This window comes from Cetorhinus maximus, unplaced genomic scaffold (genome assembly GCF_964194155.1).
Source record: "Cetorhinus maximus unplaced genomic scaffold, sCetMax3.hap1.1 HAP1_SCAFFOLD_138, whole genome shotgun sequence".
NCBI lineage: Eukaryota > Metazoa > Chordata > Chondrichthyes > Lamniformes > Cetorhinidae > Cetorhinus > Cetorhinus maximus.
The window spans coordinates 843,109-858,511 of NW_027596135.1; the positions used below are offsets into that span (position 1 = coordinate 843,109).

At 47.0% G+C, this 15,403-nt stretch overlaps 1 protein-coding gene across 6 annotated transcripts in view; it reads left to right on the top strand.

Annotated features, from left to right (window-relative positions):
* The window catches only part of LOC144672878 (synaptonemal complex central element protein 1-like), a 37,189-nt gene extending 22,041 nt beyond the window's left edge, over positions 1–15,148 (top strand). For 3 of the 6 annotated variants that reach the window (XM_078534875.1, XM_078534874.1, XM_078534873.1), the window contains 6 exons: positions 998–1,087; positions 1,841–1,904; positions 3,442–3,508; positions 3,952–4,069; positions 8,019–8,114; positions 14,753–15,148. In XM_078534875.1, the coding sequence (XP_078391001.1) occupies positions 998–1,087; positions 1,841–1,904; positions 3,442–3,508; positions 3,952–4,069; positions 8,019–8,114; positions 14,753–14,837 (520 nt within the window). In that variant the 3' untranslated portion in view covers positions 14,838–15,148. The remainder of the gene's footprint in view (positions 1–997; positions 1,088–1,840; positions 1,905–3,441; positions 3,509–3,951; positions 4,070–8,018; positions 8,115–14,752) is intronic. The other 3 variants (XM_078534877.1, XM_078534876.1, XM_078534878.1) reach the window with 2 other exon arrangements.
* Positions 15,149–15,403: the final 255 nt, after the last annotated feature.

Below are 15,403 nucleotides of genomic sequence, written 5' to 3' on the forward strand. Positions count from 1 at the left end.
TGTAACCTGCAAGGCTATGGACCAGGTGCTAGAAGGTGGAATTAGAATGGCAGTTAGTTTTTATTTTTTATTTTACAGCCAGCACAGGCACAGTGGGCTGAATGGCCTCTTTCCGTGCCGTAACATTCCTATGGATCTATGGTTTCTATGGTTCTACAACACAGAAGGAGACCATTTGCCCCATCATATCTGTGCTAGTTCCCTGCAAGAGCAACTCAGCTAGTCCTCCTTCCACTGCCCTTTCCCTGTCACCCTGCTAATCTTTTTCCTGCAGGTGTTTATCCAATTCCCTTTCGAAAGCCACCATTGAATCTGCCTCCACTACCCACTCAGGCAGTGCATTCCAAATCCTAACACCTCGCTGCGTGAAAAAGGTTTCTCCTCATGTTGCCTTTGGTTCTTTTGCCAATTATGTACATGCAAACGAACATACGAATGAGGAGCAGGAGTAGGCCTTTCAGCCCTTCAAGCCTGCTCCGGCATTTGATAAGATCATAGCTGATCTGATTGTGGCCTCAACTCCAGTTGCCTTAAATCGGTGTCCTCCTCACGATGTAAAGAGTAAAGAATTGTGGAGTGCATTGTGCGCTACTGATGTATGCAAGAATCAGACACATCCAGACTCTCTACCCATGAGCTGAATTCATCACTCTATGCAGGGCCCCACTACCAAAATACAGCTGAGGAATTTCAGTTGTAAATTCCTAGTGTTTAATCATGGCCAGCAATTCTCGCTTGCTCGCCCACCTGGAACCTCCTTGGCAAAGGCCTTTCACCAATTATCTGGCCCGCCCGTTCTCATCCAGCAGCTCTGATTGCCTAATAAAGGAAGAGGCATGGGAGCAACTAATGGATAGCTCATGGAAAAAGTGACCAAATCCAATGTGTTACTCATCACGTCAGAACATGCAGCCACTGCCAGCCAGTTCTGGTTGCACTGTGCTGAAATCCTCCCTTGGCCCCAAAATGTTAATAGTACTTTGTGTGATTTGTTTAGACAGCTGAAAGTGAGCAGAGAGAGCAAGCAAAGAATAGAAGCATTAACTACTCAGATAGAGGAAGAGAAGCTGAAGAGGAGGAGAGAAAGGTAACAAGAACCAGTGTTGCAGGCGGTACCTGTCTACTAAAAGTTAAATTTTTTTGTTCTCTCATGGAACGTGTGCATCACTGGCAAGCCCAGCATTTGTTTTCTATCCCTAATTGTCCTTGAATTGAGTGACTTGCTCAGCCATTTCAGAGGGTGGGTCTGGAGTTACATGTAGGCCAGATCAGGTAAGGACAGCAGATTTCCTTCCCTAAAGGAAGGACATTAGTGAACCAGATGGGTTTTTACAACATAGTTTCATGGTCAGCATCACTGAGACTAGCCTTCAATTCCAGATTTGTTAATTGATTTGAACCTATGCCCCCAGAGCCTGGGCCTCTGGATTACTAGTCCAGTGACATTACCACTACACCATCATCGTCCCCACATACAGTCAGTGCTCTTCCGCACTCTCTGACTCATCGTATAACTGTCCACACTTAAACTCGTAGCTCTGAAGAAGGGTCATACGGACTCGAAATGTCAACTCTTTTTCTCCACAGATGATGTCAGACCTGCTGAGCTTTTCCAGCATTTTCTGTTTTCCTTTCTCTTAAATTCTAGGTCTGCCACTGAGGTGTACCTAATGGTGTTTTATTTTTGTGAAGTGCAGCACTTTAGAGCTCTGTGCTTTGTGTAACTAGTCTATATATCTTTAGACTATTACTTTGTGCTGCATTTATCAAGTTTTGAAAAATACACATTTAGATGAAATGGAAAATGTTGCAGTGTCTGCAATCTTTTTAACACTTTCAGGAAGGCGTTTGAGCAGCAACTTGAAGAACTCATAGGAAAGCACAAATGGATGGCTGAATTTTATGTAAGTAAAATGGTGAATGGAACAAAAGTACTTCAGGAAAACCTTCTGAGCCCGAGGGCGAGATTACTGCATGTAGTCACTGCCGTGGCTTGGTGGGCAGCACACTTGCCTCTGATCCAAAAGCACACTTGCCTTTGATCCAGCCCCACTCCAGAGACTTGAAAACAACATCTAGGCCAGCACAACCAAATATCCCACAGGCACTCAATTTAAACAGATGTTTGAATCACAGAACCTTTACAGCGCGGAAGGAGGCCATTCAGCTCATCGAGTCTGCACTGGCTCTCCTAAAGAGCTTTCTGTCTAGTCCCACTCCCCTGCCTTATCCATGTAACCTAGCACATTCTCTCTTTCCAGGTAGCAATCCAATTTCCTTTTGAATATACCTCGATCAAACCTACCTCCACCAACCTCTCAGGAAGTTCATTTCAGACTACAACCACCCTCTGGGTGAAAAAAAAAATCCTCGGATCACTTTTACTTCTTTTACCAATTATTTTGAATCTGTGCCCTCGAGTTCTTGATGCTCTCTTCAGTGAGAACAGTTTTTCACTATTTAACCTGTCTCTTGGAAGAAGAGCAGCAGGAGTTCTTCCTGCCCAATGTTTATCCCTCAACCAACATCACTAGAGTAGGTTATTTAGCCATTATTTGCTGTATGCTATTTGGCTGCTGCATTTTCTACATTGAAACCAACAGTGACTACACTTCAAAAACGCTTCATTGGCTGTGAAGCACTTTGGGATGAATGGCACTACAGAAATGCAAGAATTTCACCCATTTCCTTCCTTACAGTTGATGCATGACTGTCCTGGGTAGGCTGGGAGAGCTACAGAGAGTTCTATCACTAGGGGAGTGGTGTGTTCACGCCACTATAACTGAACTCATCTGTAATTGTTTAAAATGTAATAATAACATGTGAGAAAGCCAGATGGAGAGCTAATGCCTACATAGCACAGGACACCAGCGAGGTTGAAAAACATAGAGGAGAAGATAAGATCAATCACTGTATAGTGCCTTTTAGACTTCTAAACAAAGAAGAGGGCCTGACAAACACTCCAAACTTTTTAGGAGTTGAGCGGTCATGAAAGTATCCCAAAGTTCCTGAAAACTATTTATTTTGTGTTCATCATGCATGAAGTAGTTGACTATTGTGCTATTAGTTTCTGGGGTGTATTGTTCTGCATCAATATAATTTTATATCTTGGAAATAAATTCAACTGTTGGTCTTAGCCTGCCTGGTACAGTCTGACACGATATTTCATTAATTACCTTGTGAACAGGACAGGAGGACAGGATTGGCAGCCCATGGTTAAAGGCTAACTGTTAGTGCCCTACTCATTATCCCATTCACATGGGAAAGAGCTTTAAATATATATATATATTGAGAAACACACTCCAAGAAAATGAAGAATATACCCATGGAAAATTAAGGAAACACAAAAGCTCATAATTCTCTCCCTGAAACAGGATTGCTCTGCCAATGCTTGCCTTTACTCCACAGTCAGTGTAATCTTTGCCTGTTCTGTTCCATCAGACTCCAGCCAGACTTGAACTCGAGATGCGTAACATTGAAAATTCTAAGCAGCAGCTTCTGACTGAAGGTAACTGCTTTCCCAATCCCAATTAGAATTAAATAAAGCTGCTTGTGATTTATAAATGTAACCCTTCCTCCCCACCCCTCCCTCTCAACTCCCCAGGTTGCGTGATCAGCCCTACTTCTCGACGGCAGCAACTATCTGTATGCTTCCAGAGGCCTGAGCTTGTTGCCCTTTACCTGTCTGGGCCTCCGCCCACAGCAATCCTGTGTGGAGAGTCCAATGACATGTTGAAAGAGCAGCCATGATTTCATTGAGTGGCAGAATAGACTTGAGGGGCCAAATGGCCTCCTATTCATGGCATCTTACTGTGCGCACACTACATGACCACAGTAACTGGGATTAATAGTAACTGATAGTATGTGAAGGACAGGAGAGGTGTGAGGGCTAAGGTACTACATGCTTGCAGCTCTCTCCTTTATCTTTGTGTTTGTGTTTCTTTGTAACAGAGCACGTAATGACAGAGAAATTGAGCACCCTGGATAAGGAACTGGATTCTCTCCAGCAGCAAGGAGCTGCCTCCGACGAAGTTATCTTCCTGCACAGCAAAGAGGCTAAACTCACCCAGTATGTAGAGTAATGCCAAGCTGGTCAACATGCAAACATCAGACAGGGTCAGGTGGCACATGAAGCATTAAGATGGCCAAGTTGGGAGGACATCAGGGTCACCCACCCCTAGGGCTTCAGCTGAGCCATTCAGGCTAGAACCAGTCCCGAATCCGGTTCCTCAGGCAGATTAGCAGTAAGGGTGTTTATAATTTGTCTCAATACCAGTTCTCTTGGTTTGGGGAGAAGTACCAGTTTGCAAAATCAATATTTGTAATCAGTGGGAAAGGAACTGTTTCATACAGGTTGGCAGGATGGTGTTGGGTAAGAGCAGCCTTCAGCATCTATCAGATTGAGGGGGATGAATACTGTCAACCTGCCCAACCTAAATCTGAAAATCTGTCAGTAACCTAGCTCAACACTGCAAAACAACTCCCATTTATATGGTACCTTTAAATTATAAAACATTCCAAGGTGCCTCACAGTAGGGTCAATCAGACACCAAGTCATAGTAGGAGACATTAGCAGCACATGACCAAAAGCTTGGTCAGAGAGTTAGGTTTGAAGGAGAAGAGAGAGGCGGAGAGGTTGGGGATGGAATTCCAGAGCTTAGGGGGCCAGGGTGGTGCAATGGGAGTTGGGTATGCACTATGATTCAATGATTCAGTATTCTGCAGAAACCACTTACCATGGAAAGCTTCTAGCAAACCAGTAGACACCAGAAGGTTCATCCTGCCTGTCCCACTGAATAACTCACCTCCTGACCCCCCCAAAGCCTGTCCACCATCTACAAGGCACAAGTCAGGAGTGTGATAGAAAACTCTTCCTTTGCCTGGATGAGTGCAGCTCCCACAACTCAAGAAGCTCAATACGATCGAGGACAAAGCAGCCACATTTGATTGGTACCCCATCCACACTCCGTCCACCACCGACGCTCAGTGGCAGCAGTGTGTACCATCTACAAGATGCACTGCAGCAGCTCGCTAAGACTCCTTCGACAGCACCTTCCAAACCTGCAACCTCTACCATCTAAAAGGACAAAGGCAGCAGACACATAGGGACACCACCACCTGGAAGTTCCCCTCCGAGCCACTCACCATCCTGACTTGGAAATATATCGGCCATTCCTTCACTGTCGCTGGGTCAAAATCCTGCAACTCCCTCCCTAATATGGTTGTACCTACACCACATGGACTGCAGCAGTTCAAGAAGACAGCTCACCACCATCTTCTCAAGGGGTAAATAGGGATAGGCAACAAAATGCTGGTCTGGGCAGTGACGCCCACATCCCATGAAAGAATAAAAAAGTCAGAGAAACTGAGTGATCTTATGTAAGCTGCACCTACACCCTGTGGAATTTACCAGGCTCAGGAACAGAGGCACCAGGAGATCCTCTGACCTGTTTGTCCAGTGTGCTGGGCTTGGCATCTCTCTTACCGAAATACCGGTAAAGCAAGACATACTCAATTTGGGGATTGGGATGACTGCCTTGGTCACTTCAATCTTATTAGAAAGCTCCAGGTTTTTAGCAGCTCCTGGGAGCAGCCCAAAGGAGGTTGGAACAAGAGGAATTCTAGAATCATAATTCAGCCTGGACAATTGGCAAGAGAAAAACGTCACCCATACACAACATTTCGGGAGGTTATGAACATGCAGGTTCCTTTGCAGGGTCTGAAGGAAGACGGTCCAGAACTATGTCTGCAGAGGTACCACTGACTGACCGTCCTCTCCAAATGACCAAGAGAAAGGGCGAGTTCCTGCACCATGGGACATCAGCCTTTCCTTTGGTGTCCCTGCACCGTGGGCCCTTCCCCTGATGTCCCTGCACTGTGGGCCCTACCCCTGGTGTCCCCTGCGCCGTGGGCCCTTCCCCTGGCATCCCTGCACCGTGGGCCCTTCCCCTGGCGTCCCTGCACCGTGGGCCCTTCCCCTTTCATCCCTGCACCGTGGGCCCTTCCCCTGGTGTCCCTGCACCGTGGGCCCTTCCCCTGGCGTCCCTGCACTGTGGGCCCTTGCCCTGGCGTCCCTGCACTGTGGGCCCTTCCCCTGGCGTCCCTGCACTGTGGGCCCTTCCCCTGGCGTCCCTGCACTGTGGGCCCTTCCCCTGGTGTCCCCTGCACCGTGGGCCCTTCCCCTGGCATCCCTGCACTGTGGGCCCTTCCCCTGGCGTCCCTGCACTGTGGGCCCTTCCCCTGGTGTCCCCTGCACCGTGGGCCCTTCCCCTGGCATCCCTGCACCGTGGGCCCTTCCCCTGGTGTCCCCTGCACCGTGGGCCCTTCCCCTGGTGTCCCCTGCACCGTGGGCCCTTCCCCTGGTGTCCCCTGCACCGTGGGCCCTTCCCCTGGTCTCTGCACTGTGTGCCCTTCTCCTGGTGTCACTGCACTGTGGGCCCTTCCCCTGGTGTCCCTGCACCATGGGCCCTTCCCCTGGTATCCCTTCCCCTGGTGTCCCCGCACCATGGACCCTTCCCCTGGTGTCCCTGCACCATGGGCCCTTCCCCTGGTATCCCTTCCCCTGGTGTCCCCACACCATGGACCCTTCCCCTGGTGTCCCTGCACCGTGGGCCCTTCCACTGGTGTCCCTGCACTGTGGGCCCTTCCCCTGGTGTCCCTGCACCATGGGCCCTTCCCCTGGTATCCCTTCCCCTGGTGTCCCCGCACCATGGGCCCTTCCCCTGGTGTCTCTGCACCGTGGGCCCTTGGCCCTTCCCCTGGTGTCTCTGCACCGTGGGCCCTTGGCCCTTCCCCTGGTGTCCCTGCACTGTGGGCCCTTGGCCCTTCCCCTGGTGTCCCTGCACCGTGGGCCCTTCCCCTGGTGTCCCTGCACCGTGGGCCCTTCTCCTGGTGCCCCTGCATCATAAGACCATAAGACATAGGAGCAGAAATTAGACCATTCAGCCCATCGAGTCTGCTCCGCCATTCAATCATGGCTGATAAGTTTCTCAACCCCATTCTCCCCGTAACCTTTGATCCCCTTACCAATCAAGAACCTATCTATCTCCGTCTTAAATACACTCAATGACCTGGCCTCCACAGCCTTCTGTGGCAATGAATTCCATAGATTCACCACTCTCTGGCTAAAGAAGTTTCTCCTCATCTCTGTTCTAAAAGGTCTTCCCTTTACTCTGAGGCTGTGCCCTCGGGTCCTAGTCTCCTCTACTAATGGAAACATCTTCCCCACGTCCACTCTATCCAGGCCTTTCAATATTCTGTAAGTTTCAATCAGATCCCCCCCGTCATCCTTCTAAACACCATCGAGTGTAGTCCCAGAGTCCTCAAACATTCCTCATAGGTTAAGCCTTTCATTCCTGGGATCGTTCTCGTGAACCTCCTCTGGACTCTCTCCAGGGCCAGCACATCCTTCCTGAGATACGGGGCCCAAAATTGCTCACAATATTCTAAATGTGGTCTGACCAGAGCCTTATAAAGCCTCAGCAGCACATCCCTGCTTTTATGTTCTAGTCCTCTCGAAATAAATGCCAACATTGCATTTGCCTTCCTAACTACCGACTCAACCTGCAAGTTAACCTTAAGAGAATCCTGGACGAGGACTCCCAAGTCCCTTTGCACTCTAGATTTCTGAATTCTCTCCCCATTTAGAAAATAGTCTATGCCTCTATTCTTCCTACCAAAGTGCATGACCTCACACTTCCCCATGTTGTATTCCATCTGCCACTTCTTTGCCCATTCTCCTAACCTGTCTAAATCCTTCTGCAACCTCCCTGCCTCCTCAATACACCGTGGGCCCTTCCCCTGGTGTCTCTGCAGTGCGGGCCCTCGGTCCTTCTCCTGGTGTCCCTGCACTGTGGGCCCTTCCCTTGCTGTATCTGCAGCATGGGGTCTTCCCGTGGCTATTGAGATTTTTTTTTTAAATGCTCCGATTTTGAGGAATGTCTGAAAGAATTTTTTAAAAGGCAATATGAAATCATGTTTCCATACTCAATAGCAGCTTTCTGTCTTCTGATTTGTAGCCAACTGTTTGAGGATGAGAACAAGGCAGCAAAAGAATTGCTCAGAGAGGCATCAGAGTGTCACTTAGATCTTCAGCAGAACCCAAAGTTAAGCAGGTGAGATAAAAAACAGTAGCACTCGAATCTGAGTACACAACACTTCAGGAGGTTATAAACGTGCAGGTTCCTTTGCAGGGCCTGAAGGAAGACGGTCCAGAACTGTGACTGCAGATGTACCACTGACTGACCATCCTCTCCAAATGACCAAGAGAAAGAAAGAGTTCCTTCACCATGGGACAACAGCCTTTCCTCTGGTGTCCCTGCACTGTGGGCCCTCGGCCCTTCCCCTGGTGTTCCTGCACCGTGGGCCCTCGGCCCTTCCCCTGGTGTCCCTGCACCATGGTCCCTTCCCCTGGTGTATCTGCATCGTGGGCCCTTCCCCCGGTGTCCCTGCAGCGTGGGCCCTCGGCCATTCCCCTGGTATCCCTGCACCATGGTCCCTTCCCCTGGTGTATCTGCACCGTGGGCCCTCGGCCCTTCCCCTGGTGTCCCTGCACCGTGGGCCCTTGGCCTTTCCCCTGGTGTCCCTGCACTGTGGGCCCTTCCCCTGGTGTCCCTGCACCGTGGGCCCTCGGCATTTCCCCTGGTGTCCCTGCACCATGATCCCTTCCCCTGGTATCCCTGCACCGTGGGCCCTCGGCCCTTCCCCTGGTGTCCCTGCACCATGGTCCCTTCCCCTGGTGTCTCTGCACCGTGGGCCCTCGGCCCTTCCCCTGGTGTCCCTGCACCGTGGGCCCTTGGCCTTTCCCCTGGTGTCCCTGCACTGTGGGCCCTTCCCCTGGTGTCCCTGCACCGTGGGCCCTCGGCATTTCCCCTGGTGTCCCTGCACCATGATCCCTTCCCCTGGTGTCCCTGCACCATGGTCCCTTCCCCTGGTGTATCTGCACCGTGGGCCCTTTCCCTGGTGTCCCTGCACCGTAGGCCCTCGCCCCATCCCTTGACTAGACTAGGAATTTGTCAGTTCATCACATTGTTTATTCATCTCTTTTTCTGTTAGATTATTGCTGGGAAAGTGCAGGTGGGGGTAAGATATGGATCAGCCACGATCTAATTGAATGGTAGAACAGGCCAAGTGGCCTCCTGGCTATTCCTGTGTTCCGAGGGACATTGTTCTGTGCAAACCGACTGCAGGGTTTGCCTACAAAACTAGCAACCACACTTCAACAGTCATTAATTGGTTGTAAAGGTCAGTTTTTGGGGGTGAAAGGCACTGCACCTTGTGGGGGCAAGGGATCAAATGTGGGAAGAAGTGGTTTATCAAAGAGTAGAGACAAGGTAAGAGAGGAAGTTATTAATATGGGAAATGATAAACAGTCCATGACAGGAAGGGACAGAGAGTATAAGTCTAAGAGTAAACCAACAGATAAGGCTAGACTTTACAAAAATAATAAAAGGTCAAAATGTAAGACTCTGTATCTGAATGCACTTGGCATTTGCAACAAAACAGATGAACTGATAGTGCAAATAGAGATAAATAAGTATGATCTAATAGCCATTACAGAGACATGGCTGCAAGATGGCATAGAATGGGACCTGAATAGTGAAGGGTATGTGACTTTAGGAAGGATAGGAAGTTAGGAAAAGGTGGAGGGACGGCTCTGTTAATTAAAGACGACATTAACACAATAGAGAAGGACGACCTAAGTTCAGGAAGCCAGGATATAGAAGCAGTTTGGGTAGAGATGAGGAATGATAAAGGCTAGAAGTCGCTTGTGGGAGTGGTGTACAGGTTCCCTAACAGCAATCACTCGGTAGGACGGGGTATCAAAGAAGAAATAGCTTGTCAAAAAGGTATGACGATTATCATGGGGGGTTTTAATCTACATATAGATGGAACAACCAGATGGACAAAGGTAGCATAGATGACAAATTCGTAGAATGTTTTTGGGATAATTTCTTAGATCAGCACGTTTTGGAGCCAACCAGGTGGCAGGCTATACCAGACCTGGTATTGTGCAACAATATAGGATTAATTAACTACCTCATAGTGAAGGCACTCTAGGTAGCAGCAACCATAATATGATTGAATTTTACATTCAGTTTGAGGGAGAGAAGAGTGGGTCTAAGACAATATTTCAAATTTAAATAAGAGCAATTACGAGGGCATGAAAGGAGAGCCAGGGTAAGTAAACTGGCAAATTAGCTTATGGGATAGGTCAATAGAGATGCAGTGGCGGACATTTAAGGGGATATTTCAGAATATACAAAATAGATTCTTCCGAATGAGAAAGAAAAATTCCAAGGGGAGGATCCACCATCCGTGGTTAACTAAAAAAATTGAAGATAGTATCAAACTTAAAGGAAAAACATATCATTGTGCAAAGATTGGATAAAATATAAAAAGATTGATCAGAAGATTGGATAGAATATAAAAAGATTGATCAGATGATTGGATAGAATATAAAAAGATTGATCAGAAGATTGGATAGAATATAAAAAGATTGATCAGAAGATTGGATAGAATATTAAAAGCAGCAAAGAATGACTAAAAGATTAATAAGGAGGTAAAAATTAGAATATGAGAGAAGGCTAGCTAGAAACATAAAGACAGATGGTAAGAGTTTCTATAGATATTTAAAAAGGAAAAGATTTAACAAAGTGAGCATTAGTCTTATAGGAAGTGAGTCTGGGGAATTAATAAGGGAAAATAAGGAGATGGCAGATGAATTGAACGGGTATTTTGCATTGGTCTTTAATATCGAGGATACAAGTAACATCCCAGAAATAACTGTAAGTCAGGAAATGGAACTCCCTTCTGAGGAGAAGAACTCTTGAGAAGAACTCAAGAAAATTACAATCACCAGGGAAGCGGTATTTAGCATATTGTTGGAACTGCAGGCTGACAAGTCCCTGAGTCGTGATGGATTTCATCCGAGGGTCTTAAAAGAAATGGCTAGTGAGATAGTTGATGCGTTGGTTTGAATTTTCCAGGATTCATTAGCTTCAAGAGAGGTTCCATTAGAATAGAAAATAGCAAATGTAACTCCTTTATTCGAAAGAGGAGGGAGACAGAAAACTGGAAACTATAGGCCAGTTAGCCTAACATTTGTCACAGGGAAAATGTTAGAAGCTTTTATTAGATTTAGATTAGAACTTAGATAAATTCAAGGTAATCAGGCAGAGTCAACATGGCTTTGTGAAAGGGAAATCATGCTTAACCAATTTTTTGGAGTTCTTTGAGGAAATAACATGCACTGTGGATAAAGGGGAACCAGTTGGATGTACTGTACTTAGATTTCCAGAAGGCATTTGATCAAGTGCCTCATCAAAGATTATTTCAGAAAATAAAAGCTCATGTAGGGGATAACAAATTGGCATGGATAGAAGATTGGCTGGCTAACAGGAAGCAGAGTAGGCATAAATGGGCCATTTCCTAGTTGGCAAGATGTGACGAGTGGTATGTCACAGGGATCAGTGCTGGGGCCTCAACTCTTTTCAATTTATATAAATGATTTGGATGAAGGGACCGATGGTGTGGTTGCTAAATTTTCTGATCACACGAAGATAGGTAGGAAAGTGAGTTGTGAAGAGGACTTAAGGAAGCTGCAAAAGGATATAGATAGATTAGGTGAGTGAGCAAAGATGTGGCAAATGGAGTATAATGTGAGCATGTGTGACATTGCCCATATTGGCAGGATGAATAAAAAAGAGAGGCATATTATTAAAATGGTGAGAGATTGCAGAGCTCTGAGATGCAGAGGGATCTGGGTGTCCTAGTGCACAAATCACAAAAGGTTAGTATGCAGGCACAGCAGGTAATTAGGAAAGCTAATAGAATGTTCTCATTTATTGCGAAGGGAATTGAATACAAGAAGCAGGGAAGTTATGCTTCAGTTGTACAGGGCACTAGTGAGACCACATCTGGAGTACTGTAAACAGTTCTGGTCTCCTTATTTAAGGAAGGATGTAAATGCGTTAGAAGCAGTTCAGCGAAGGTTTATTAGACTAGTACCTGGAATGGAAGGGTTGTCTAATGAGGAAATGTTGGTCAGGCTAGGCTTGTATCTGCTGGAGGTTAGAAGAGTAAGAGTCAACTTGATTGAAACCTATAAGATCCTGAGGGGTCTTGACAGGCTGGGTGTGGAGAGGATGTTTCCTCTTGTGGGAGAATCTAGAACTAGGAGCCGAGGTTTAAAAATAAGGGGTCGCCTGTTTCAACCAGAGAGTTGAGAGACTTTGGAATTCTCTTCCTCAAAAGGTGGTTGAGGCAGAGCCTTTGAATATTTTTAAGGTAGAGGTGGATAGATTCTTGATAAGCAAGGGGGTGAAAGGTTATCAGGTGTAGGCGGGAATGTTAATTTGAGGTTAAAATCAGATCAGCCACGATCTTATTGAATGGTGGAGCAGACTTGGGGGGGCCGAGTGGCCTATTCCTGCTCCTAATTCTAATTCATATGTTCTCCTCCAGAGGCCGAGATTACTGTGTAGAATGACTAATTGCTGCGGTTTTCTCATTGCGTCCTCAACTAACACAGTCAGGGGCTGTTTCAACGCGTGAGCCACTGGCACATGGGTTATACTCTGGAATTCTCAATGAGAGAGGAACAATTTAATACTGAGAAACACAGGAACTGCACCCGAGAGCTGGAGACTATCAGATCAGAGGAGTTATAATGACAGATGTAAGAAGGATAGGAAGCGATCAGCCTGCCCTGATCACCGTCTAACCCACTTGTCTCCACTCTCCCATGCAACTGGAAAATTCCTCTGGGACAAGTACCTACATCAGCAAAGTGATGGAAGGGAATGTCAACAGTGCTATGAAGTGGCATTTAATCATTGATAACCTGCTCATTAATGTCCAGTCTGGTTTCTGCCAGGGCCACTGGGCTCCAGATTTCATTACAGCCTTGGTCCAAGCATGGAAAAAAGAGCTGAATTCTAGGGTTGAGGTTAGAGTGATTGCCCTTCACATAAAGGCAGCATTTGACCGAGTGTGGCATCTAGGAGCCCTAGTTAGCTGCTTCTTAAATTATTTTCCCTCCAGCATAAGGTCAGAAGTGGGGATGTTCACTGATGATTGCACAATGTTCAGTAACACTCGCAACTCCTCAGATGCTAAGGCAGTCCTTGTCTATATGCAATAAGATCTGGACAACATTCAGGCTTGGGTCGAAAAGTGGCAAGTTCCATTCATGCCACACAAATGACCATTTCCAAAACAGAGAATCTAACCATCTCCCCATGACATCCAATGGCATTACCATTGCTGAATCCCCCACTATCAACATCCTGGGACTTACCATTGACCAGAAACTGAACTGGACCAGCCATATAAATACTGTGGCTACAAGAGCAGGTCAGAGGCTGGGAATTCTGCAGCGAGTAACTCACCTCCTGACTCCCCAAAACCTGTCCACCGTCTACAAGGCACAAGTCAGGAGTGTGATGGGATACTCCTCACTTGCCTGGATGAGTGCGGCTCCCACAACACTCAAGAAGCTCAACACCATCCAGGATAAAGCAGCCCCCTTGATAGGCACCCCATCCACAAACATTCTCTCCCTCCACCACCGATGCAGTCACAGCAGTGCATACAAGTCACACACCATCCCGACTTGGAAATATATCGGCCGCTGTTGCTGGGTCAAAATCCTGGAGCTCCCTCCCTAACAGCACAATGGGTGTACCTTCACCCCACGGCATTCAGCGGTTCAAGAAGGCAGCTCACCACCACCTTCTCAAGGGGCAGTTAGGGATGGGCAATAAATGCTGAGCCCAGCCAGCGAAGCCCACATTCCAGCAATGAATATTAATTGGAACTGCAAACATCAAAGTACAATTATATTAAAAGCAGTGTTGTAATAAGGTGCTTACTCACCTCCTCTGAATCTTAACTCATGTGGCAATTAAGTCTCATCTCGTTTGACCACATTGTGCAAAAACACACAGATGTGCAGCAGATGTGAACAATGTTCACAATGAGTTACAGATAATCTGTACTTTAAGGACTGTCCATCAGCACTAGCAAATGTCAAGACCATGGACAAAGCTGTAGAAGGGCTCAGAAAAACCCTCTTTCCTTTTGTTCCTTTAATATGGATTCTGAGTGTCCAACATCGGTGTGCTACTCCCATGCCATTCATCCACACAGTATTTATGTTGATCCATTCCTGCCGTTCATCAATCAACTTACAGTCCCAGATTTGCCTTCAATTATGCATCATTTCCAAACTACAGAAAATTACTCACTTCCTGACTCCCCAAAGCCTGTCCACCATCTACAAGACACAAGTCAGGAGTGTGATGGGATACTCTCCACTTGCCTGGATGAGGGCAGCTCCCACAACACTCAAGAAGCTCAACACCATCCAAGACAAAGCAACCCTGCTTGATCGACACCCCATCACCATCACTTTCTCAAGGGGCAATTGTGAATGGGCAATAAATGCTGGAGTGGTCAGCGATGCCCGCATCCCAGGGACATTAAAATAAATAAGTAAATAATGCTGGGCGTTTGTTCACAGATGGTGGGTTCCTCAGGGATAGAATATCCCTGACAGAAATCAGCTAACTCAAATCTTACTGTTTCTTTTTAAACTACCTATAGTTTAAAAATTACAGAGCGTCAGCCTCCATAGACTTAGCTGGACAAATAACAGAATGAAACCCTAGCTGGCCAAATGAGTGGCTGGCTTGATGAGAGCTCCTTTTACTATTGATTCTCACTGTTTAATCCTCTCTTCTTGGGATAGGTTTCAGAAGGAATGGGAATCCAGGAGGAATATCGTCGTCCAACGCAGGGACAATGACATGGACGAAAGTGAGGACAGAGTGTGAGGAAGGTCACTCAAAACAGGTGCATGTGCACGTTTGAACATGGCCAGGTAGAGCAGCAGGCACTGGGGATTCTTCCCACAGTGAGAAAACCGTGTGAATGGCTTTCCCTTGGAGCAATATATTAGAGTCCAATTGAAAACGCATATTCTTTAACAGTAGTTCAAGAATCGCAGAGTAAAGGCTTGTTAACATGGAACAAAATAAAGCAACACCCAGAAAAGGAGTGGCTGGCTTTGATAAGCATCGATTCTGTTTGCAGTTCAGTAATTAACTGTCACAGTGAAAAGTTAATAAAAACTGCTTTTCCCTCCATATGTTCTGGTTGTGTGTGTGTGAGAGAGAGGGAGAGAGTGCTTGAGGGAGAGAGTATGTGTGGGGCGTGTGTGTGAGAGAGAGATAGTGGGAAGAATTTTCCTGTCGGTAAGCGGGGGCAGGGCCCACTCGCCAACACGTAAAATGGCGCACGGTGATGTCAGGCTGGTGCCACGATGTCACTGCGCGTCATTTCGATTTTCAGTTTGGCGGGTGCGCAGCCGAGTCGGCTTAAGTGTGTGTGAGTGAGTGTG